Below are 26,790 nucleotides of genomic sequence, written 5' to 3' on the forward strand. Positions count from 1 at the left end.
CATGTTTACAATTATTTTCTATAAAATATATGAAAACTTTTTAAATTTTAGTGACTTACTCTTGTAAGGATTCCCCTATCGCATTATAATTAGCATATATCGATTAACTAATGGTGAGTAGCCAGTTTTTGTATTCTTCTACGAAAATAATAACTATATTGGAAATTGAGGGAGATATAAAAAGATACCGGCGATTTACAATACATTGCTAATATAAAATTAATATAATTAATATAAAACCTCAATAATTATATATGTATACATTCTATCAATATTACAATTTTATCATTATGTGTAATATATTTATTTAATGATATTTATTTCAAGAATCATCAGCAACGTTCGACTCTGCAATTGCGAAATATTCAACAAATTATCTATATAAGCAAGAATGGAAGCTTGATCAGGACGAATATACCTACTGTGCAAAGAGGCTTAGAACTTCGGCAATCAATGAAACAACATTCTACGAGTTTGGAGGTAGCACTTCGAAATTAAAATTAATTGCCCGATCAAGTAAGAATATTAATTTATTTTAAGTAAGTGCAAATGTTATTGGGCAAGCTTTTGGTAATTTATGCACTTTTTAATATATTCTTTAGAGCTTGATGTTCACCAAGATTATTTGTAATGGGGTTGTTGCATGAATTTTAAATAATATATTTTTTAAATACTGCATATAATTCTGAAAATCTGAGTGCGAAATTCTGTGACCTTGAAAGCACCTTGAAAGCAATCACTGCATTTGCTTCATTGACTAATGAAGTATCTAACAGACATCTTGACGAAAATTTCTTCATTCCTTATCCAAAAATCAGTTGTAGTTTTAGTTTTTTATTTATAATAACTATTTATTTATGTTTATATTTTATATTTTTATATTTAGGCTAGACTAATCAGGAGCGCGGTATAAACAGTCGAGCGTCTGTTTATACCGTGCTCCTGATTAGCCCAGCCTAAATATTTTATAACTCAAAAACTAAAACTTTATCTGATTTTTGGAAAAGGAATTTTGAAGTTTTTTATTATTTTATAAATATACAGGTCCAAACACTTGAGTCTGGCACACCCTCTATATTTGCGTGACAACTTACGTCAATGCAGTAGCAAATTAATTTCGACTCCTTCCACATCGCTCCTTCATCGTTGAATAGTGTGCCACTGCGAGGCAAATCCCATAAAAGGACACTTATGATCGCCAAAAACTCATATTTCCTCGGGCGCCATTCTACTGCTGACTGCATTTTACTGCTGACAATTTTTTTCTCAGTAGAAGCAATATTTTAATTTAGAAAAAATATACTTTTAGTTACGCAGTCATGATATACGCGATTTATCAGATTCTTTTATTTCTGAAAGTAGCCATTTACACGACAGAGGGGCAAGCTGCACGGCTACAAGTCTATAATTCTCCTACGAATATTATAGGCTCATAATCAAAATGCGAGCATTCGTTGTCCCCATTCGTTCTGGTTGTTCAAAACTCATGGTTTGATATAAAAACTGCGTTAGCCACCCAGGTACACAATATACAATATACAATGTGCTTACGAACCGCCTGCGAAATTTCAATCCGTCACTGTTATCGGGAACGTGTGCTACTTTCAGCTCTCGAAATTCGATTCGCAGTTAAGTTAAAGTTTCACCAGTATACTTATTCATACCTTATGAGTTTAAAATTAACTTGATTATAGAAGTATGTAAGTTAAACTCTATACGATTTTGAACCACGCAGATACAAACGAATAGTTCGAACCTAAACAAATATTCAAGTGAAGATCGTACTTATACTAGGAATTATTAAAATTTATTTTGTTTAGAAAATTAAAGAATAATGTAAAACGAAAGATGTACTCTTGAAACGGACAAATTCCATTTTATATCTTAATTATATATGATAAAAGCTCAAATTTGGGCCGTACCCGATTAAAGTCGCACGGAATTATAAAATTATATAGTAAGTTAGAATCGATTAAGACGCCATTTTTTCAAAAGAAACTAGGTAAGCCTATGAAACTGTGTACACCGTGAACTTCACTAGAAGTCGGAAACTTCAAGATCGCGCGGAGTTTTCTTTCTCCTGGTTCAATTCCACGTTTTCCGAACATATATCCTAAATATTGAACCTTTTTGAGACCAAATGTACATTCCTTAATGTTTAAAGTTTATCCGACATCTTTTTGCAAGCCTAAAATTTCCTCTACCTCTCCCATCAGTTCATCCCAAGATTTAGCAACAATCTTCATTAGTTTCAAAAAGTAAAATGGCGCGTTCATTAAACCAAACATGGCACGCTCAAAGTGACCGGTTTCGCTTTAAGCGATATAAGCTGTTTTTTCTTTTTCTTTGATCCGAAGTGTATTATTTTTAATCGTCGATAGTCAACTACAAGTCTTTGAGAACTCTCAGATCTTTTTACCAATATACATGGACTCGTGTATGTCAAACTAGTCTCAGAACTAAATCCACCTTTTTCCCATTCTGCAAAATTTGTCCTTATTGTCTCTTATTTTTTGAATAAGCTAAATACGGTTTATTATAGAGAGAGTCAGTTCCGAGCTTTCCTGAATATCAATCTTGATAAGATACGTACAACCTAGTTTACGTAAGTTTGATTTGATACACGTACGATATTTCTTGAGAAAATCTATTAATTGCTCAGTTTCCAAAATGAAATTGTCCGCTAATTCTTTCGTAGTTATTGGTTCGCTATAAGGTAGAATTTCTGGTAGAATTTCCGTGAGAGAAACGACCGTGGCAAGCGTAGTACACTTTTCAATTATTATCGCTTTCATATTTTGATTTTCATATGGTAGCCATCCCTCTTGATTATTCCATATGAAATTAATTCACCTCCCCCGAAACCTTCTATTTCATTTGGAATTTTTGTAAATTCAAACCCGTTCCCTAAGCCAGTTGACGCTCAAATTAAGAAACCTGAACTCCCATGATCAATCAGAGCGAGAAATTCTATGTTCCCTATTTTAATTCTCTTTTCATACTTTTTGCTAGTTACGTCGAATATCCTAGAGGAAAAATGTCCCGTTTTATTAAAATTTTATCCTTTTACCTTCTATGTGATAGAACAATCCTTCGCATAGTGATTCTTCGCGTGATATCGAAAACTCTCTCGATTCATACTCACGTTCTTAAAGTTCCTAAGACTATTATTGTTTTGCTGCACCTATTCGAATTTCTTCGTTGTTGTCTGTGTTGATCCTCGCTGTTAGCCAGTCGATGTTGCTGCCTTCCGCTGATCAGCTGATGACTTAACGTGCTCCCGCCTCGCGCCAATTCTATGCTTTCTTTCCGCTTTGGAAGCTTTAGACTATTTTATACCTTTGAGCAAATCATCTGTATCGAAGTGCAATTTATTCATGATGGCGGTGCTCCAATCCTTGGACCAAAATGCAATGGCTAATTGAGTTTTCGTTAATCAACATCAAAACCCAAGGCTTTACACAAGCACAATTTGTCGAAGAAATTTTTCTTTGTGTCTGCGTTTACTCTCTGGCTCCGTTGTTGCATCTTGTTAAATTTTTCGGTTAAATTTTTCGGTAATATTGTGCGAAACGTCTGTTAATATATTATAATGTTGAGTTTTCTAACTTTATTGAGTAGCTTGTACCAGAGCGGCGTTTTGATTAAATAATCCGGTCTTCGCAGCTATAAGCTATGGCATCTCATACGTTGGTTGTGGCTGTTGTTAATGCTGAATGGGAGAAGGAACTTGTGTTCCGGTGGGGGGGGGGGGGGGGGGGGGGGGGGGTGGATGCAAATAGCTGCGCACGTGCACTTCCGATGCTTTGTCCTGACTCGTTCTCAAACGGCAGAAACTGAAGCGGCAGCCACCGTCACAGTTTGCTCAGAAATTGATTAAATATGAGGAAATTGGTTATGTAGATATGTTGGGACCTTGTCTACCGATTAACATGTTCTCCCGAAAAACGACATAAATCGCTTTAGGTCGTTTTTCGTGCAACCCCTTTAGCCTTATATGATGTCGACATTCAATAAAAGAGAAATGATTGATTTTGTAATGAATAATGATTTGGATGCCACTATTCATTACATTGTGTATTGAAAGTGAATTTAAATATTAAAAATATCTTAGAATTAGAAGTGATATCTCGAATGATCAGTATAATATAACTCAAATCTAATCGCGATTCAAAATTTCAAGTTGCGCACAGAATGTTAGCAAGATTTGAGTTAAATAATGCTTTGAAAAAGTTTATCGTGAGAGTCTTGGTATTATTATACGCTGACTTCAAATTTGTAAACAGCGCCCTAGAAAACCCCTAGATACTACGTTTGAAGGGTATCCTATAATTTTCTAAATACTTATCCACCATATTGGATCACCCTTTTCGTTTTCTGATAACCGAATCTCCTGGCCCACTGTGGAGTGCTTTAATACTATCTTATTCGTTTTTACGGTGTTGGCCGCGACACTGTCATGCCGAACGCTCCGAGGAAAATAGAATTAATTGTCAAAATCAAGAAGCGCCCAATTTTCTGGAACTACTATTTTCGGCTGCAATGACTGTGCTCGAAATATTTGGTTTAATTAATTGTCCTTGTGATCGGGGCTTTTGGTAGGTACGAAGATATCACTGGTTCGTAACCTTAAAGCCATGACCACGTGCCAAAAATATGCCAAGACACTTGCGAGATGAAAGCAGAAAATTATCATACGTGCGTCGCTTCCTGCGCTCAAGGCGCACGAGCATGTGGATGGTCTTTCTTTGTGATTTCACCGCGCCCTGTGACCACACATCTCACAGTCGTGATACGTGGCCATAGGTGTGATTTAACGCGGTTTACTGAGAGCCGGGGTCATTTTTAGATGACAATTGCTCCGAGTGGGATTCTCCTATGCTTCGCTATTCTGCTATGTTCTGGGCTACAGGTCAATTTCCTCCCAATTGGGAATCCATTCAGTTGCGTTCTCTTCTAAAAATTTCGAATCGGTATTGATCCTTAATTTCTTAATTTTAGGTTTGGTTGTCTTTTGAGCAGCTGCAGAAGCTGCTTGTATCTCAGCGGAACTATTGGTTTGGCGACTCTGCATTAGCCTTGAAGTCTATATACGCGTCCACGACTGGATCGCGTAGAGGGAGAAAAGTGCGGATTTTGGAGTGGGAGCTTGGGAGGTGCAGTTTTATGCGAAGAGGTTTTTAAAACAATTCGTGTGGATAGTTCTAAGCTAGGTAAGCCACTGTAAGCCTTTCGAATTACCGGCGCTTCAGAATCGTCACTATCTTAATTATCCGCTGATGAGCTTTCCGCGATTGGAAAATCTTTTTCAGGGGAGGGTTCTTGAGACCTCGCTACGCACCTCTATTTCTTTTTAGTCTTTCTTTTGAAGTGAAGATTTCTTTTTGCCTTCTTCGAGATTTAGGAAGTGTCTGAGAGGGTTTGGGATTAGACTTTTCTGGTTTGAAAGAGGATCTAGAAATAAAAGATTTTCCTAGGGTAGTTGAAGATCTTAACGTAATTGGTCCAGCTCCCACAACTTTTAGCTTGGTGGTTGAAGTGCTTTCTCCCTGTTTTTACGCCAGTAAAGGATTCGTAGTGACTTTCTTTTCCTGTTTATCTCCTTGTTGCTCAATAGAAGCACGAGTCACTGGAAAAGCGCGATGTTTTATTGATCGGCCATGGACTACCAGCACTTGTTGTATTAGATTGCACAGAATTCGTAGCGGATTTCAGTGGGTTTGTCTTTTTAGAGATGCTTGGAAGGGTTATGAGTTTTTGTAGTCTTGCGAGTTGTATGGATCATTGGATTCCGAATTCTCATTTCCAGAAACCGGATATCGAGACAGAGCCTCAAAGCCTCTGTTCAATTTTCCTTGTTTATACTAGAACTTGTATTGAGAGTCTTTGAGCCCTAACCTCCAACGAAGTTGTCTGGCTCCCGAGTTTTCAACATAAGTCATCCAGTGTACGGGCTTATAATCACAGGCTAGGATAAACTCTCATCCCTACAAGTATGGACGAAAGTTTTCTACCAAATATAGTAATGCCAGACATTCTGTGTCCTCATACCTTTATTCGCGGTCATGCATAACCTTGGACAAGTAACAATGATCATATCCATTTCTTCTTTCTCCTGAGATAATACCGCTTTTACGGAAATTTCAAATGCAACGGATGTTAGTTTAAAGGTGGATCAAAATCGGGGTATAGAATTATAGGCTTTTTATTACGATATTTTCGCAATTTGTGAAAAAATTGTCTCTGTTTTTGTCTCGGTTACTACACAAAATCCTTTTTCAGAAAGTCAAAAAGGGGTTTAGATATTTTTGCATAATCTTTTATAAACCTCCTATAATATCCTGACAGCCCCAGAAATTGGCAAATTATCTTGAGTGTCTTTAGACGCTGAAAGTTTCGAATTGCTATTATCTTTGTCGGATTGGGTTTAATTCCTTCGTGACCCATGAAATTACCTTAATAAGCCACTTTAGTCCTAAGAAATTCACACTTTTCATACTGCAACTTTTGCTCAAGGTCTATCAAGTATTCGTCGTGCCATAACATCTTGTTCCTCGAGTGTTTCGGAATAGATAACTATGTCGTCGAGGTTGATGAATCCCTGGGCTCCTTGCAGGACCATCGAAATTTGGTCTATTAGGCGCTTGAATGTCGCGAGAGTGTTTTTGATTCCCATGGGCATCCGGATATATTCGAAATTTCCAAGGTGCGTTTCAATCTGATGAGATCCACTTGCCAGATTGAACACAGAAAAATATCGCGCCCTCCCTAGATGGTCCAAGATGTCTGTCATTTTGTGTAAGGGATAGACATCTCCGATAACTTTTTCATTGAGGGCTCGAAAGTTGATTACAACTCGCCATTATCATTTCCCAGAGGCATCTAGCTTCCTTGGGTCTGTCAATAAAGGGGAGCTGTAGGGCGACTTGGAGTGTGCAATGATCCCGCTATTCCAATGTATCGCGGGTTTCCACCAGGTGATCAGTGATTCCTGCCATAAACAGTAATTCTTCATCCTCAACTGTCATTGAATCTTGTAAGAAACGTAATTTTACTAGATTAATGTCTGAACCCGGGTCAACGAGAATACAACTAGCCTTTGATTTTTTAAATTTCGCAGACACTTAATTTTACTACTAGTGAGTCTTCCTTTTTACCTCTTACTCGGAAGACTGTTCCAAACCTTTCAGAAAAGAGAATGTCATCGGAGATCTTTGTGTGATAGACTGGCTGTTGCGTCTTAAGAGAGGCCTCTGATGAATGCGTCACGAGTACATTGTAAAACCGGTTTCATCATTTTTTTGCTTGCACCTTTTTCTTGCCATTTTTTCTCCAGGCTATGCTTGGCACCGCTCCAGAAACCTCACTGTCTTTCGTGCTAGTCACTAACGCTCTCAGTATCTTTAATTCTAAAATTTAACGATTGCAGCTAAATACCAACATTTTTTAAGTGTGTGATAGTCATTAATTTTATTGAGCTGTTTATCACGAAAACTTTCGTTGTTTTTTCGTCCAAAGTCGGAATGTCGTATGTATTTTTCTGGAGGTTCATGCACTCCAGCATTGAAGCAACTAACACACTCCTGACCATTTGTACCCCGGTAGGATTTTGGATGTTAGAAATAACTACCAAAATACGTTATTGTTTATTTGACCCAGGTCAGATGGCGTTTTGTCACTACGGGCCATCTTGCTTGAAATAAAACTGGCTTGACCTAGGCAAATAAACAATTACCATTGACACAGTAGAGCGTAATGAAAAAACGATGTTCAAAATAACATTTAGGTTACAGTTCTTCATGGATTATCAATGTTTTTTCAAAATATTCAACATTAAGTTCTTATGAAACATGCCGAGGCGGGTTTTCGAATTTTTGTTGTATGCGAAACGGCTGGTGGATGAAAAAAAGTGGTTGTCATGTCAAATTATTTGTTATAAACAAATATTTGCAACAAGTAGCCAGTATGGTGGATTATGTTTTTGTGAAGTATATTTATGCATCGAAATCGCTCATTCAGAGCAACGAAGTGACCTGTGATCATGAAGATGTGGTATCCGATGTCATTTGTTAACTTTATCAACAAATACTATGCGCCTCATTGCTTGTGATACATATTGATGTATTTTTGTCAACTGACATAATTTGTTAAATTTATTAACAATTATTATAAACAGCCGCATGATTTGAAAAGTTTGACGCGGAAACGAACCACATTTTCTTCTGATTGCCTTCGGATCTTATTACCTGTGATGCACATTAATTTAGGTTATCATCTGATATAATTGGTTAAATTTGTTAACAATTATTAGATAAAATGCATGATTTGAACATTATTAGGTGGAAACGAACCGAATTTTCTTTTTATTGTATTCTAGTATCATTGCCTGCGAGGCTCATTGATTTATTTTCGTTACCTGATATAATTCGTTAACTTCATCAATGAATAATATGCATATAAATGAACAAATTCATGAATCTAGATATTTCGGTGTAGAGTAAGATCATTCTTTCTATCAGTTTCTTCTTTTCCCATAATTTTTCAATTTGAATTAGCCGCCATGTAACCATCATATAAGATGTTCTACCTGTCGCCACCTGATGACAATGCATTTTACATGCGCATGTGTGATTCTTGAGTGCAGGCAATACAACTTGAAGACAATCAGAAGAATATTCGGTTGGTTTCTGCCTAAAACTGTTCAAATTATGCATTTGTTTATAATATTTGTTGCTAAATTTAACAAATTATATCGGATGACAAAAATGCAGCACTGTGTATCACAGGCAATGAGATTCAAAGACAATCGGAAGAAAAATTGGTTTGTTTTGCCTAAAACTGTTCAAATCATGCATACGTTTATAATAATTGTTGATAAAAACAAATCATATCAGATGACAAAAATACATCAGTGTGTACCGCAGGCAATAATATTTAAAGACAAATAGAAGAAAACTCGTTTGTTTGTTCTGCCTAAGACTGTTTAAATCATGCATTTCTTTATATTATTTGTTGGTAAAGTTGACAAATGATATTAGATATTTTTATTTCGCCCCACTGTGCGCAAGTGTGGGGATTGACTATTTAACAGACCTAATTAAATTATTATAGATACTTCACCTTGCTGGCAATATCTTTAAACTAACATAATTTTTCTATCATGCTCGCTTCCCTCTTCGTTTTAGATTTGAAGGGAAACTTGGAGAGTGTTATTTTTTGGTTAGGCATTGTGAAAAGTCGATAGAGTGTTAAGTGAGGAATTCAAAAAGCTGCGTATCTTGCTCAGGGTCACACGAGAGAATTACTAAAAATAGTTCAATATTGAATTTAATATCCGAAAATGTTGCCTCCCGTTTTTATAGAAAGAAAACACGAATCCTCAAACGCAGCAGTTGACCTTTTCTTCGTTAGAGCGTTAAGTTTAGGCCAGCGTGAATGAGCCACATAATCTTGTAATTTGAGAATAATAAAAAGTGAAATCTTGTGACTTTAGTTTTCTTTTAAGAATTATTTAGGATTTTAGGAACAGAACAACTTTACCCGTCAGCTGAGCGCGCGAGTCGGTAAATGGCTAAATCTAAATTATTGATTGAATTGGTATTCGGTTTGTTTTTCTGGTCCTTATAAGGAATTAGAAATTTTTTGTAATTTATTTTTATATAATATATCCTACACAAGAGGGAAGCGATACTATACCGGAAAGTGTTTATTCTTAAAATCATTTATAATGAAGAATCAACTGCTTTTTTGAACAAAGAAAATAACTTTTTATTATTTGGTTGATATTAATTTTATTTTTAATTATTGGACTAATACTGAAACATTTTGCATTTGCAATACTTAAAAATGCATGGCGTCCAAAGTACTGAATAATTTATTCCAGAGTTTCCGAATTATCAGATTCCGCAAGAAAGTTACTTTCCGCGTTTGTTTTTACTGAAACTACTTCGCGTTCTTTGTCCAGCAAAAGCTTTCTTCCACGTGCTTGGAGTACGGGTGCATTAGCCCTCTCGTACCTTCGTTTCATACATTTGTCAGCTCTGAGCGTCTGCTTCCGCTTGCATTTATTTACTTCTAGCACGGGCTCATGCACTCGAAGCTATGTCGCACTTATTTGCCCTACTACATTATATTAAAAAAGGAATAAAAATGACAATTCATAAATTAATTCTTAGTTGATTTGTTGTTCGTCCTATGTATGGTTAGATAAACTATCAATTCCTTTCCATTAAATTCAATCTAACACGCGGGAAATTTTTATTTCAGTCATAGAATTTGTGCCTGAAGCATAAGGTTTCTACTGCTTGTTTTATTCGCGCAAAGAGAAGTATAAATCAGAGGAAACGACTTTATTCTTTTTCAGAATTCATTGTTTCCGATTCAGAACCTGAATTGGAATCTAGGTTTGAGACATTAAGTCCGGTTGCTTTCCTATAACTATTCTGCTCAATTTTCTGATGAACGGTACCAATCAGGGAGTCAAAAAGATTGCTGAATTTGTGGAAATTTGTGAACGGTTCGAAATTGTCCTCCTCTAGCTGAGGTGGTGGATTGACAAACCTGAGATTGAATGAAACATTTACGGAAGTTCCATTTGGCTCTGTTACTCTTCTTATTTCGTAGACAATTAATTTACCAGTAAAACTTTGTTCCGCGAATTTCAGGCACGAAGCTTTGTCTCTTCTTGCACGGAAGTTATTACCTGAACGTGGCTTGAAATTTTTTTATCTTGAGACAGGGCAAGGAAGAAATTGAAAAAAGAATTTATTTAACTATGAAACACAATTGAAAGTTAATTTTGGTCTTAAACCCAATCATTAAACATATCCAATTCCGATTCTATAAATTACTTGCGTTCAACTATTTAACATACTATAGCTGCATAGTGAACGTTAACAAGAAGTAATTAGCATAATTTAGCTGCTCGAGTATCGTTTTAATTTCTCAGAATCCTAAATGACCCATTTAGAAGGAGAATTCATTTATCTTCTTTCTTTTAAGCATTAATTCTGTTCAACTACTTAGCAGTTAGATTATGTTTAGTCATTTAGTATAATTGAGCTAAATAATAAACAAAAGGCAAGCATTACCTAGCATACTATAGCTGCGTAATTATTATCCTTTTATTTTAGAGTGAGAATAGATTGCCGATTGGAAAGTTTAATAAAAAAATCTTCAACGGCGTTTAACTTGTTTTACTTAATCAGGTAAAACTATTTAGCATACTATAACACAACATCGCTGTCAACATCAGTTTGTGACGTTGCAGTACCTGATTTGAAAGTTGAACGTACAGCAGGGTAGAATTTGGTGACCAATAATTGCCGCAATATTCGCCCAAATTGATCAAATGCTTTATATAGCTGTTGCCAGCAATTTGGCAATTCGAAATCGTATATTTATGTGACATGAATTTTTGCAATCGAATTCTTGTAATAGAGTCCGCTGAATTGAGATCATTAATTTTCAATATTACTCTTTATTACTTTGCTTTGAGTTGGCAATTAGGAAATGTGTTTGTAATTATTTTAATTCAGAATTTTATGCATGTTGGTATCCCTTTAGAACGCATGGCAGTATTTATTACGGGCCAGATATATTGGAAAGTGGTGAAATTGGACGGGAAGAAATGAGAGAGGGACATTGAACTTAAAACACGAACCGGCAAGCGTGCGTGCGTGCGTGCGCGCGTTGTGTGTGTGTGTGCGCGCGCGCGTGTGTGTGTGTGTGTGTGTGACAATGCCCTATGTTTCAAGTAAAGCGAATGACTGGGTTGCACATTTTCCTTACTTTTGTAACGAAGACATTTACATTTGTTCAATCTAGAATAATAAAAATAATTGTAAGGAAGCTCAGTCCTTTATAGGACATTTCATCGCTACTTGCTTCATTCAGATATGTCTATTATGTCGGATATGTGGGATATGAGGGATATGATATTTACGTGAACACAGGGAATTTAAATTCTAATTTTTATTCACCTGGGCACTAGTTCCACTCATGTTCCTTATAAACCTTGAGTGTTCACTCCTGAAAGCCCAGATTAAGAAAACACGTGAGAAAAACTTCCGTGAACAGCTGCGCGACAAGATGATGAGATGATATGGTGTGAAATTTTCCATAGAATACAGTTCTGCAATTGAAATTAACAAAAAATATTTTTTGTTATAAAGAAATTGTTTTAAACAAAGTATGTTTTTGGGAAAATTATTTTTGCTTTTGAAAAATCTTATTGTTTGTATTTTAATAAAATTGAACGAAACCAACGAAATTTATTAGCTGAAACATTGTTTTTTAAGAGAAGAATATATAAAAATAATAAAATTATACTATTTACCTATGCCCTCGAAGTTACTATATTTCCAAAGAGGGAATTTTGTGCTTTTAGAGTGGACATGTAAGAGTAAATATATTAAATAACAAGAAAATACCATAAACCCATTTATTTATCATAAAAATTATGTCAGTACTTAAAAAATACAAGGAAATACTTAGTTCACGAAAAAATGCTCTCATGCAATGCATACTGGTGCACGATGGTCGTCACACATTCTGCGCATGCAGTTCAGGCACCTCATGAAGAATTTTGAAACATTTTATCTGTCGAAAAATAAAAATGGAATAAATACATATTTTGAGGGACTTTCATAAAAACTTTGTGATTATATGTTTCATATATTTTAGAAAAATATTTTTCTTACCACAAAGAATATTGTAATTTTTCCAACCTTTTTGTTACAACTTCCAGTTTTTACGATGTGAAGAGCAATTTTTTAAGATTCATGCTTATAAGCTGTTGTAATACGGTGGAAAAATAGCTTCAAAATGAGCCCAAGAACATTGAAAAATGTTGATTACATTGAAAGTTATTGAACATTGCTTAGGCGTACGAAAACTTTTGACCGGCAGTGTATATTTTTAATACACGTTATGCCGTTTATTTTTATATAAAGCCGGTCACAGTATGCTGTATAAAAAATAATTTAATTATCTATTTATTTAACAACTTACCTTGATTATCAGATACTCCAAATAAACTTCCATCGTCACGGTCCTCGAAAAAATGCTCCTCTTCCGAATCCAACAGAGATGCTGCCACATTTTTCGCACTTCGGAGATTATAAACGCGGGCACTCATTCTGAACATAAATTATTAAATAATTATTGTAAATTGATTATTATCAGAAATGAATCGCGAAAATGTTCACAAATTTGAGCAAAATAAAATTTATTTAAGGTGGTTATCGAATGCGAAAAAATGTTTTCTTTGCAATTTATTTTAATAAATATATATTCAAATCTATAATTATTGCAAGAAAGATTAAATTAACTTACTTTCAATAGAAATCAAAGTACCCAACAGCAAAATTCCCTACTTTTATATTTCGCAGTCGGCAACGATTCTGCACACACGCACAAGGAAGACTTGTGCAAATATACACTCACTCGAAGTTTAGTACCTGCAGCCAAGTCACACATGAACTGGGACTCAACGACAATAGATACTACAGATTTACCGCATATTTGTCGTAATGGGGGTATACCTCAGAAAAGTGAATGCGGGAAATGCCAGCAACTTGAACATTTTGTTGGTGCCGATTCACACCACTGTACGTCGAGAGGGTTAAACAACCGAGATCGAAGCCTGGCACGAAGGATTTCATTTTGGCATGTCAAGGCGGTGTTATTTCCACATCAAGATACCGTCGCCACATTTTGGTGAAATTCGTGCAAGGTGTTATGTAGGCAGCCAGATCTTCAGGCCCTAGAGAAACCTGAATGTTGATGTTTCTCCTGATCCTGAATCATCGCTCTTCCTCTATTGGGTGTATGCTTGCGGTTGGTCTGTCTCCCCTCTTTTTCTGTTGCCAGCTTGTTCTGGCTGCGGTTGTGTAGACGCCCCGTTTATATAACCCCTTTTCCGGAGTTTCCCGGCACGGTTTCGCAGTCGTTTATGCAAAAAATGCGAGAGCTCTGGTGGGTGTATCTCGCATCACAAAGCATGCAATCACGCCATGTAGTCTTTTCGTTCGGGGGTCAAACTGATATCAAAGCACTGAACTAAAGAGATCAATGTACACTTTAAGTTCGTGGATATGACGTTCTTAGTGTCAGTTTTTGGGCTTCTTGAACCAGAACTGTTGAAAATCTGCTATGAACTTACATTACGTTTTTCATCTTCAAATTGCTGATTAATGTCTAAATCTTCAGGATCAGTATTCAGGAAGAAAATTAATAATTATTTGAAAAGAACGCAAAGCACAGATTGATGAAAAATCCACGCGATCATGCAATCATGGGCTAGTACTGTCCTCATATAATTTCAAACTTGTTATTAGTTTTCCCTTGTCCTCAATAGAAGTTTTTGAAGAAAATAACGCTGGAGGAATCAATTCAGATACACGGCATCGCGGAAAAGATCAATCTAAAAACAATCATTTACTTTCTCCATCCATCTGACTTAAGTGGTAGGCTGCAGGAAATCTAAAGTGATATTTCTTTTTGCCAGGTGAAACTCCTTATACTATTAGACAAAGTTCCACCATCTCTTTATAATCTTCTCGAGGCAAGTAGCCGTTCTTCCTGACAAAATATTTTAAAGAAATTCTGTAACATCATGTTTTATTTTTTTATCAAATGTGGTAATTTCAATCGAGTATCGTCTAATGGTTTGAAGTTCTTATAATTTCTTGTTTTTTAATTTCCTTGAAATCTCTCGAAAAGTGGAACATTTGGAACTTAAGATGGTCTAAAAAAAAACGTTAAATACGCCTCCAATAATTACTTCATTAATGTGATGCCGGCATGTCAGATGTAGTCAAATCTACCAAATATTGTTTCTAATAAAAAACACCCACCATGATCTTATCCCGTGTTAGAAGTAGTTCTGTGACAACTCACAGAAATCACATAGCTTAACTCATTCCTAAGGATTAAAAGATGAACAATGCCTTCTGCGATCATTCTACCCGGTAGGAAAGTGAAAAATATTGAATACTCCACAGCAGTAGAAGTTATATTTTAAATTGAAACCCTTTCTGTACCTAGCGCCTACAATATTTTTCTGAATACTTTTGGATATTACAAAGCAACCAAGAAATAGAAAACTTTCAATCCCTTTTAATTTATCACATTTCGCTACTTTTATTTACTGTTTTTCCAATAATAATGAGGTAGAAAACGTTTGAAAACATACCATCGGTCATTTTACGATGTAAGGATTAATTTTCACACAGATGGCTCTAGTGAAAATTAATTTTTTTGAATTTATTATCATGATTTTATATTTTTGTAAGTGATAATATTTGAACTAAGCGAACATTAAAAAAAAGATGTATTCTTGTTTACAATTCCACTAGATTATGCAAATTTCATGATTTTGAGGCCCCTTTCTAATGATTTAAATGAAAATTGCGTTTTTAATTTATTGGAGGTTACGTCTGGTATTATTTAATTAAGGAACAGCGAGAATCTTATGGACATTGTAACCAGTACTCACGACTGAAAGCTTTTTTACATTTCCTTTCGTATTTTCCTTGTCTATATTCACATGGAAGGCAGAGCGTTTTCTTCGTACATTGTAAACAGAGCATGAAGCATCATTCAAATTGTGACCATCTGACTTTGCAATTGCTGCTACTAGAATTGTACATTTTTGTTTTGGATAGGTTAATTTGATCTAGAGTTGCAGACACTTCTTCAGAGTTCAATATATTCTCGAAATTGTGTGCTTTCTTCGGTGCGCTAGGTGCGCTTTTGATTCAACTTTTTATTATAATTGTCTGATATTTTTGCTTCTGAACATGACTTTTTTCTGAACATGACTTTTAGCAAAATTATCTTGTTTAACTTTTTCTCATTTAAAAAAGTTCTTGATTTACTCTTCTGAAGCAATGTGTATTTTCGGAATAAATTCTTATCTTGCGGATAATGTTCGTTTGAAGAATCATCGGAATTCGTGTTAGACGCTACACGTTCATCAAGGCCACAGTTACTAATTGCGCACTTTCCGAAATATTTTCGTTCTTAAAGCTTAGATGATAGAATAATGTTTGAAAAACATAAAATACAGTTAGTAAAATATTTTCCGGCAGATTTGGCTGAAATAGTCTGCTGAACAATTTTTCAACTTCATTTTCCTCCGTTTCACGCTCCTTTGTATTCGAATTCGTAATTCGAATGTGAGTTAAGCCTCTAAACTGGAAAATAGGAACATAAGAACTCAAGTCATAAGGATAACAAAACGAGCGAAACGCATAAATAAAAATAAGGCAAGAATTATAATATTTTTACGAAACTTACCAAAGAAATTGTTTATGAGATATAAACTGCGTCCTATAAGCATACATAGTTTTCGATTCAAAATCACTCGCAGCTTCGAGAGTAGAAAAGAAAAACGTTATATAGGTTGTAAAAGATCATCGAAAGAGTTCCCTTGAAATTGTGAGATACTTAAAATTAAAAAATATATAAAGTTCTATTTTTGATCAGTTTATTTATATGAACTGTGTAACGTCGTGGCTAGCCACCGGGTATGGATCCTCATCCAGCTCTTATTCTAGTCGAAAAATTAAAGAAGAAAACCGCAAATATTCCCATGGCCGATACGAGCTACACATTTAGAAACATTTAGGAGATCAGATATATTTAATTTAAGGTGTGTGGAATGACAGAGAGAGAGAGAGAGAGAGAATTGTAAAACCATTAATTGTAAAATAATGAGCATTGGACGCCATACAATAATCCAAGAATCCTAGAGTCACTTTAATTTCGGAAACCCTGCAAGGACACACTACCACCACGCACTACGCCACCCAAACTACCTCATTTGGCTAAGCTGACCACATGCACCCATTTCCACGAAACACTACTGGTGAGTACAGGGCTCATCGGGATGTCAAATAATGACCTCCATAATAACCCGAACCAGGATGATTATTGAACTAAATACCAGGCCATGCCAGACTCGACACTTGTCAATACACGGAGGCAGCCATATTACACCGGCTGGCGTTCCACATACTGCTACACCTGGAGAGGGCAGCACCGACTGACCCGAGATTTTTTATGGAAGCGGGAAGGAACTGGTGAGTGCAGAGGACGCAGAAGAAATCAGTCTCGTGTCGATCTTTTGCAAAGTTTGGAATCTTTGTTCCGAAGGACGTAAATCAATTAAATCTTGGGCCGAGTCCATTTCTGGTCTGAAAGTCATTACAATAAAGAAAAACTGACTCCTGGATCTAGGGATTGAGGTAGGCTTCATGTAATTCGTTCTCACGTTTTCTTTATTTGATAAAACAAATGTTCTTCGTTTGAGCAAGTTTTAGCGTTGTTCATCGCGCTGCGTCCCACAGCCCTGGGAAAAGAGTTATAAATTTTGGTGCCTAACGCGAGGCTTTAAAAGCGCTATATATTGTAACAAAATGCCTTTTACTGAAAACTTCACATTTCAAATGTATTTACAAAAGCCCAAAACCAAACGATCCCAATCATGATTAAAGACAGATCAAGTTCAGTACGGCTATTTTAATTTTTGTCGTGCAACTTGCCCTACTGATCTTAGAAAAGAATAAGTTTGGTCCTTCGACAAGGGCTGTTTTTCTATATTTCTGTGAAGGTTTTCGTGCATTTTTATGACGACTAGCTGTCGGCAGAATTTGTCAAACTATGCTCTCTTTACTTCGGCTTTCGAATGTGAAGCATGTAGATGGAGTCCAATATAAAGTCCATATTAATCTCTCCTGTGTTCTTATTGACGATATTCAAAGCACTATGAAGTTTGCTTTTACGAGAATCATAGATCTTCAGGTCATTCATATAAAACACATGAGTGACCTTATGTTCGCGATTATTAGTATATAGTAAATATAGTTTCCCAAAGAAGCATCAATCTTTCTATGCATCTCAATATGTGTGTATGAACCTTCAAATCATCCAACAGACAGATAAGTCTAAGAGACGTTGAGTCGAAAGCTTTCCTATTGTCAATACGGGCCATCGAAATATTGCGCTGATGGGCTGCTGTGACTATGCAGACGCATCTTTCAATTAGCAGGTTCTTTTGGAAGTCTGCTACGCCTTTTTTCGAGCAACCTTGTTCATACATCGCTCTCCACCCAGCCTAATTCTTCTAACAATCCTGTCAGCAACTTTGAATTGTTCAGTATGTGATTCAGGGTTCTCATTTTTTGGGCGACCTTCGAACCGTTTCCGTGAATGGTATACCAAATGTTATGTAGTCAATCACACTGAATTCGGGACGCATTTTCTCCTGCGCATTCAGTCGTCTTGTGCAGTTGATGCTAGCGTCTTTTGGACTTTCAATCCATCGTCGGTTTTAGCATTTTATTTCAATAAGACAAAACTCTCACAGCATGATAAGCTAAATAAATGATGGTCCAGAGGTCCGACTGCTCAGAAATATCCTCACGGAGGGAGGCATCCATTTCAGCCACATCTTAGGGCTTCAGAGGATACCTGCATCCTCAACCTCCTTGTCCTAAAATTCACAACATCTCAAAAGGTGCCTGATTTTCGCAGTTGGCCTTAATGTCGTTTCATTATCTTCATTTTCAGCTTGTTTAAGCAGCGGTTGGGGAAGCGCTTCTCGTACATGTCCATTTTTAAAGATGTAGGCACGTTGATTTCGCAATGACTGATGCGAAACGTGCTGAAGCTCTGGGTGTGATTGACACTGTTTTTCGACCTATTGTCGGGTGCTCTGAACTTTCGATCATTTTGAACCCTGTAGAGCCCCACTTGCAAAGATAACGCTGCATACACTGAGAGATCAGACGGTATCCCAGAGAAACCGTTTAAGACACCTCATATAGGTGCCATACAGCTTTCGGCACGGTTTTTACGCCTCCTCTTAGGGGTTATTCCTTCGGGATCACCGCTGGACAATTTTCCGTGAATCCTTATTAATTATTGCAACTATATCTAGCGGAGACCCTTGATACAGAGACCCTTTATCGACAACCCTTGGGCGTGTTCGGTGCCTTTGTCATAGGCCATTCGGTGCGATTCTCGTGCACTGAGATCGGCTCATCGTCGACGTAGTTTTCCTCTCGGCTACTGTGTAGTCTTGTACTCCCTGGGTTTGAATCCCTACCTATGTTTGCCATTGCTCTCGATCTGTCGTCGACCGGTTCGGCATCGCTGAAAAAAGGGTACTCACTCTGAAAAGTGAGATTTTTCAGGGCGAGCGGTTGAAGTCGACCCGATAGAAGCGAATTTTAGGAGAAAGGGAAGATTTACGAAATCTTTCTTCTTCACTTACCACTGAATTCTTACGGAAAGAGATAGGTTCTTGATGCGGCTCATGAGCTCAGGGGGTGCTTATCCAAGTGAGGTAGTTTGGGTGGCGTAGTGCGTGGTGGTAATGTGTCCTTGCAGGGTTTCCGAAATTAAAGTGACTCTAGGATTCTTGGATTATTGTATGGCGTCCAGTGCTCCTTATTTTACAATTTAAGTTTTTACAATTCTCTCTCTCTCTCTTTCTCTCTCTGTTATTCCACACACTTTAAATTAAATATATCTGATCTCCTAAATGTTTCTAAGTGTTTAGCTCGTATCGGCCATGGGGATATTTGCGGTCTGCTTTTTTAATTTTTCGACTAGAATAAGAGCTGGATGAGGATCCATACGAGGAGGCTAGCCACGACGTTACACAATTCATATAAATGAACTGATCAAAAATAGTACTTTACATATTTTTTAATTTTAAACAACTCACAATTTCAAGGGAAATTTTTTCAAATGGTTTCATTAAAAAGAGCAACTCAGAAACTAATGAAGCGTGTAAATACATCGATTTTGATTTTTATAGAATAAGCCCCCTTTCTTCGGCGCACGTCACATATGATATTTTTGCATGCAATTGATCCATATTCTTTACCATTTACCTTGTTTTACCTACAATTCTTATGCTGTTCAGGATTAGTGTTATATGTGCCATGATTTCTTATATCTACTATGATTTGTATTCAGGCAAGTGATTTATATGCGCTTACGAATTGATATATTTTTGAAAATAATTAATATGTGAAAATGATTTAATATTCATATGCATTAATCTACATGTATGTCTTTAAAAAATAACACAGTTTACCTTAGAATCAGATAACCCTTCTAGGGAAGGGGAAGAAAGGGCAAACGATTTAGAAATTAGACTAAACCTAACCACTCATAGCTCTTTCGAATATAGAACAGAATCAAGAGAACGAACTAACTCTCTTGCAGTAATATTGAATAAGAAGTTATAATTTTAAATCACACCAAAACTAACGACAACGAACGATTAGAGGAGAAAAATAATTCAAATAAAAACGAATCACGTACACTCTTAGCAATAACTAACAGGTCAAACAGACGTTCAAGAATTCACACTAATAACTCAGGTACGGACTGCGATCCAGATAATTACACAAATCAAACAACTCAAACAACTCAAACAACTTATTTTCCTTCCGCCATTATACAAACGCGGTTCCAAATAATGAGCAATTGGCCGATTAGATTCCGAAATAATAAAGGTGACAGTCACGCGCATTTTCTCGAAAAAAAATATATTTAAAAGGGGTTTACGTAAAGAATGAGAAACTGAGCTACCCAAATCCAAAATTCTAGGACAAGTATTGCAAATTACTGAATCATAAATTAATTAAAAGAGCAATAAAGAAGAAAAAGTGAATATAAAGGTGGTCAAAATGATAAAAAAATCAAAATAACCAGGTTACTTAATAATACAGAAGACCGTTTTCTATTCTCCACATTAGGATTTCCACTCCCACGTTTTCAAAACCAACGCCAACAAAATTGTATACCTAAATTCAAACTTAGATTACCACCTGGGTTTCAATCAAATTTTTAACGTATATTCACAAACCATAACCGTAGATATGCCTACAACCCTTTAAATCAAAGTTTACCAATGCTTAATCAAATTATATTAGGCTCTAATCCAGGTCAAAGTAACCCAATGATTGAATTCCCAAAAGAAAAAGCGGAAAATAACTCAGGAAGTAATAACGGTAAACAAAATTTCCAAAAATAGAATTACGGTAACTAAAATGAAAAATTGGGTAACAATAATAACGAAGACTCAAAATACAAAACAAGTTCTTACTCAGACAACAAACAGGAACTAATGAAAAGCGCGAACGAAAATACAAATAATTTAAACTCTTCTTATTGTGGTATAGCGGGCCATAGAAACCAAGGGATTCGTTTAAAAAATAAGGCGATTAAATTAAATAATATTACGGATAGCTTAGGAATAATTTACTAACAGAACAATAGTTTTCCAGATAGGACCCCGCACAAAATACACTAAGAAAAGGTCCCAGCGAAATCTTCTTAAACTGTTGTATTTCATAATTTTTAGTCTCCTGATCATGAAAATCTATGGTAAAGAGTGCGACAATGAAGTTTTCTGGGAGAATCGGTTTAAAGGTCGATATTCATGCTGTATTGAGAAGTGCCACCGATATTTAATAACTATTTGACGCAATACTCAAAGGAACAGTCCACTAGGTTGTCCGACTGATAGTTTGTAGGTTTTGGCCTGCTGATGAATAATATCGAGGGCCAAAGGTCGCAAAATTAAAGGATAACCGTCTGACTAAAATTTGGTATCTTTAGACCTACCAACCAATAATATCGGGGATTTAATATTGGAAAATATGACGGTAGCCGTGGAGTAAGGACGAAAGTTCCGTTTTAAATGGTATTAAGAAAGAAATTGTTAACTGTTTGGCGCAACAGTGAATAATATCGAGGTCCGAAGGTTGGGAAAAGAAACGATAGTCGTTAGTACAGCACCAAAGTTCGTTTTTGCATGGTATTAAAAAAGATAAATGCTATCAATGCTTCGAAATGAGTTTGAAAGAAATGAAGATAGGATGAAAGAGTGGTTCCCTGAAGAAACGATTACTGTGGTTTGCAGAGGCTATCGAGATGACACAGAAGCAAATTAATTGAGATTGGTGAATTGTTGAGGATACCGATTTACTGATGCCACAATAAACAGGTACCATGTACCAATTGAGATGCAAGATACGAATGCGGATCTTGTATCAAGACACACGTATTCCTATGGATTTTGGGGCGCTGAATTCAAATTCGGTATCAAAAATCACCCATCACGTCATGGTTGATCCATAACCTCAAGAAATTACGAAAAATCATGCACTGAGGCAAATAAATTTCAAAATAATGCCAGTGATGCAAATTTTCACTTCAAAAACATTTCGACAACTGTGAAGGATCAACCCTTGCCCGATATCAACTTATTTAACATAACTTTACCCAACAGAACCTGACCTCACCTAACCTGAATTAACAGAAATTTATTGAACTACACGTAAAGCTCTGGAAGCATATTTTCCCAGTAGCAAATGTGTGCTACATCGAATGGGTCAACTCAAGCCTAACCTAGAAATAATTCTAACCTAGCCTAACCTAACCTAACCTCATGAAACACAATTAAACTGATTGTGTTGTCCCGCTGTGTTTGCGGTACCGTTTGAATCAGCTTGGGCTTAACCTGCAAAGAGGTCAGACCTATCCTAACCTAAAGAAACCTGACCTGACCTAACCTAACTTAACTTCACGTAACACAATTAAACTCATTGTGTTGTCCCGTTGTGTTTGCGGTACCGTTTCATTCAGCTTCGGCTTAACCTACATAGAGGTTTACCCTATCCTAACCTAACAAAACCTGACCTAACATAACCTAGCCGAATGACATTCAACAGACACAGGCGAATAATGCTAGCAACAAACGGTTACGAAACTCCAGACATTTACTGCTATTAATGTCAAAATATGAAAGTACGCAAGAACAGGGTTGCCAGCGTATTCGGTTAGGTTAGGTCAGGTTTCGTTAGGTTAGGATAGGTTAAACCTCTATGTAGGTTAAGCCGAAGCTGAATGAAACGGTACCGCAAACACAACGGGACAACACAATCAGTTTAATTGTGTTTCGTGAGGTTAGGTTAGGCTAGGTTACATTTATTTCTAGGTTAGGCTCGAGTTGACCCATTCGATGTAGCACACATTTTTTACTGGGAAAATATGCTTCCAGAGCTTTGCGTGTAGTTCAATAAATTTCTGTTAATTCAGGTTAGGTGAGGTCAGGTTCTGTTGGATAAAGTTATGTTAAATTAGTTGATATCAGGCAAGGGTTGATCCTTCACAGTTGTCGACATGTTTTTGAAGTGAAAATTTGCATCACTGGCATTATTTTGAAATTTATTTGCCTAAGTTTAATCCAAAGAAAAAAAATTCGAATGAAATAGTTCAACTTTCAATGAATAAATAAATAAATTTTGAACTAGAAAAGATAAATTTTCAACAAAAGATTATACAATTAAATTCTCAGTTAATTTTAATTATCCCAAAAACAGTCCAATTCTCAACAAATAGTGGAATTATCAATAGAAAAAATTAATATTTAACATCAACAGATGGATTTTCAAACAAGAAAAATAATAAAAAATAAAATAATTTTAAAAAAAGTATTGAAACAAACATGGAAGTTATATTTTCAGATAAAAATGTTAATTTTCGACAAAATAGTTTAATTTTCAAGGGAAGAAATGCATTTTCAACTGAAAAAAAATTATACACCAAAAATGAAACAGTTAGATCTTCAAGTAAAAAAATTAATTTTGAACAACAACAAAAGCAATCGAATTTACAACAGAAAAGTTACATTTGTAAACACAGAAGTAAATGCACAAACAAAATGAATAGTGTTTTAATAAAAAGATGAATTTTCTACCAATGAAATTAATTTTCTCTAAAAACGAAAAATTTTGAAGCAAACACGAACACAATTTTCAACTTTAAAAATTAATTTTAAGGGAATGTGATCCTTCGTCGTGTGGTCAATCGGATACAGTCCCCCCGGCTTTTTTCCACATAAATCAAAATTTTTAAAAACTGAATTCGGAGATGCTATAAAATATCATAACGGACGTCCCTGGACTCTTTTTTGATGGATAATAACCAACCAAATTTACTGTGCTAAATAAAAATAGTATACATGTGCATTATTTTGAGGTTACGATAATGTATTTCTCTGTCGTACCCATGCTGTCGGTGGGTGCTCTAGAATAATAATGGGAGAGAATTGCAACACACATAACCTCGATATATCCACTTACGTTTTTAGCAAAATCAAAATTTTTTGTAATGAATCCACAAAAAAGTGTGCAGGGACGTCCGCTAGCACATTCGCTATCATCTCCCAAATTTTTAAGACAAAATATTTATTATTCTAAAAAAAGCAGGGGGAACCTAACACTGATAAAATCGATACTGATTTCTAAGCCTCATGCAAATAATTAAAATTTAGAAAAATTTACAATTTTTTGAATCGGCCAACAAAAAAAGTGTGTATGACGTCCGTTAGCATGTTAGCTATCATTTACCAAGTTTTCAAGACAATATATTTATTATTCTAGAGAAAAAGCCAGGGGAACCTAAAACTGATAAAATCGATAATTTTCGAAGTATGACATGCTATTAATCTAAAAAATAAGTATTCAACCAAAAATGGAATAGTTTAATTTTTACATAAAAAATTGATTTTTCAACAAAGTAGTTTAATTCTTAAACGAAAGAAGTTAATTTTTAACTAAAAAAGATACATGTTTAACCAAAACATGAAGTTATCACAAAATATTAAAATTTTCAATAAGAACAAAATTAATTTTCATCGAATGAGTAGAATTTACAACCCAAGAACTGACTTTTAAACAAAAATAGATACATTTTAAAACGAAAATAATAATTTCCTATCAATCACGACGACTTTTCAACTAGACCCTACCGAAAGAAATCTCTGAGTTTTTTTAGCGAAATAGCTTGGCCCATTTGAGTCTATAAACAAATTCGATTTGAAAAAAAATAGTCTCGGAGATAGTTTGAGAGATTTGGGTCCTTTTCAAGATCCTTTTAGTGGTCGTTTTAACAGTGGTGCGACGGTAATATAATGTTCCTTTTGTATTCGTCACGTACCGGGTGGGCAGAGTTATTTACAGTAGTTGGTCGTGTCTAATCCGCTCTCCCTTTTTAAATTTCCCTTCAAATTATTAACACTTTTTTAATTGAGATAGCTTCTCTGCTTGTTATTTATGATCGTATTCTCATTTCAATTACGGAAAGGATATTTTAAAGCCTTTAGACCATTTAAACGAGCTTCCTGGACCTTTAAAAATATCTACCTGGTGCCTGCGGAGAATTTCTCTAAGCTTCTTTGACCTAAAGAATTTTTAGTATATACGAGTACTCGAAGATTCTTTTCGGTAGGGCATAGTTGAATTTCCAACTAAAAATGATAAATGATGACAATGACCGACATTAGGTAAATGAAAGTGGCCCTCAACTCTTAACATGTGTGCGTAGCGTGGCCACATATTTTACGTGATCAAAAATTAAAGAACTGCACAAGTTTAAGTCGGGTCGCCACTGACTGGGAAAAACGGGAATTATAGCCCAGCTTTTTAAACACCAAGACGTACCCTAAAGTTTAGGGGAAAACCGGGAATTTTTCAGATTCATTTTTTACTTTTGTGGGAGTTTTTATCTAAATTTCCCTAAAAATTTATCTTTTTTTGATAGTAAAATCAACTATTTTGATGAAAATTATCTATTTTCGACAGAAACTTTAATCTTTTGAATTAAAAACTTGATTTTTAATTAAAAAATTTTTGCTATTAAAGACCCTGTTCAGAATTAATCTCTTTTGTTTAAAAATTCAAAAAGTAGTTGAATTTATAAACAAAAGAGTCTAGTTCTTAACCCAGAATTTGATAGTAAAAATTTTCAAATTAAAAAACGAGTTTTCAGTTCAAAAGATGAAATCTTCTGTTAAAAATTAAATAATGTATATATTGTATGCTAAAAAAAGGTATTTTAAATAAAATACGTGAACTTTGCACAAAGGAAATTTATTTTCGTACAAGTCTAATTTTCTAGATAAAAAATTAATGTTTAATCATAGTTACATTTTTGACAAAAACAATAATTTTCTTGTAGTAAAAAAATAATACTTTTTAAACAATAACAAAAAAAATCTACAAAATTTTTTAATTTTTAGAGAACAAATTTTTTCAACTAAATTGATGAATCTTTAAAAAAAAACTAGATTTTCAACAAAGTAGTTCCACTCTCACCCAGAAAAGTTGAAAAAAAATGTTAAAATTCTTTGAAATTGATTTAAATTATTGAAATTAATTGAAAATTCCTTGGAATGTTTTAAAACATCCTAAAATATTTAAAATGCTTTAAAATCTCTTGAAATTTTTTTAAGTTCTTGAAAATTCGTTGCAATTAAAAAAATTTCCTTAAATGTGTGAAATCTTTTGAATCTTTTAAAATCTGCTCAAATCCTTCAAAATTTTTGGAAATACCTAGAACATTTTTTAAAAAATAGAAAAGTACTTTGGAATTTTTAAAAATAACCCTTCTAAAATTTTATTTAATTCTTTGAAATTCCTTTAGATTATAAAAATAAATTGAAAATAGCTTGACATCTTTTAAAACATTCTCATATATTTAAGATCTTTGGAAATCTCTTGAAATTTTTTAAGGCTTCAGATTGAAATTTAGAAAACAAAAAAATTTCCAAACGTTAAATATTGAAATGTTAGTAGATTCGAGTTTTGAAAATGGGATCAAGAACAATTGTGGGTCCGGATGCAATAAGGGCACATAAAATTTTTTCGTGCGAAAACGAAGTCCCCTGGAGGCTTTAGAAAAAATTTTCGAATTTTAATT

The 26,790-nt window shown here is 35.1% G+C and overlaps 1 protein-coding gene across 2 annotated transcripts in view; it reads left to right on the plus strand.

Moving 5' to 3' along the window:
• The window catches only part of LOC117182250, a 267,859-nt gene that overhangs the window by 87,269 nt on the left and 153,800 nt on the right, over window positions 1-26,790 (plus strand). The window contains exon 2 of one of the 2 annotated variants that reach the window (XM_033375357.1): window positions 328-480. In XM_033375357.1, coding sequence (XP_033231248.1) covers window positions 328-480 — 153 coding nt within the window. Of the gene's footprint in view, window positions 1-327; window positions 517-26,790 lie in introns of both variants that reach the window. The other variant, XM_033375356.1, reaches the window with a different exon arrangement.

The sequence above is a fragment of the Belonocnema kinseyi genome, chromosome 10, assembly GCF_010883055.1.
Source record: "Belonocnema kinseyi isolate 2016_QV_RU_SX_M_011 chromosome 10, B_treatae_v1, whole genome shotgun sequence".
Classification (NCBI taxonomy): domain Eukaryota; kingdom Metazoa; phylum Arthropoda; class Insecta; order Hymenoptera; family Cynipidae; genus Belonocnema; species Belonocnema kinseyi.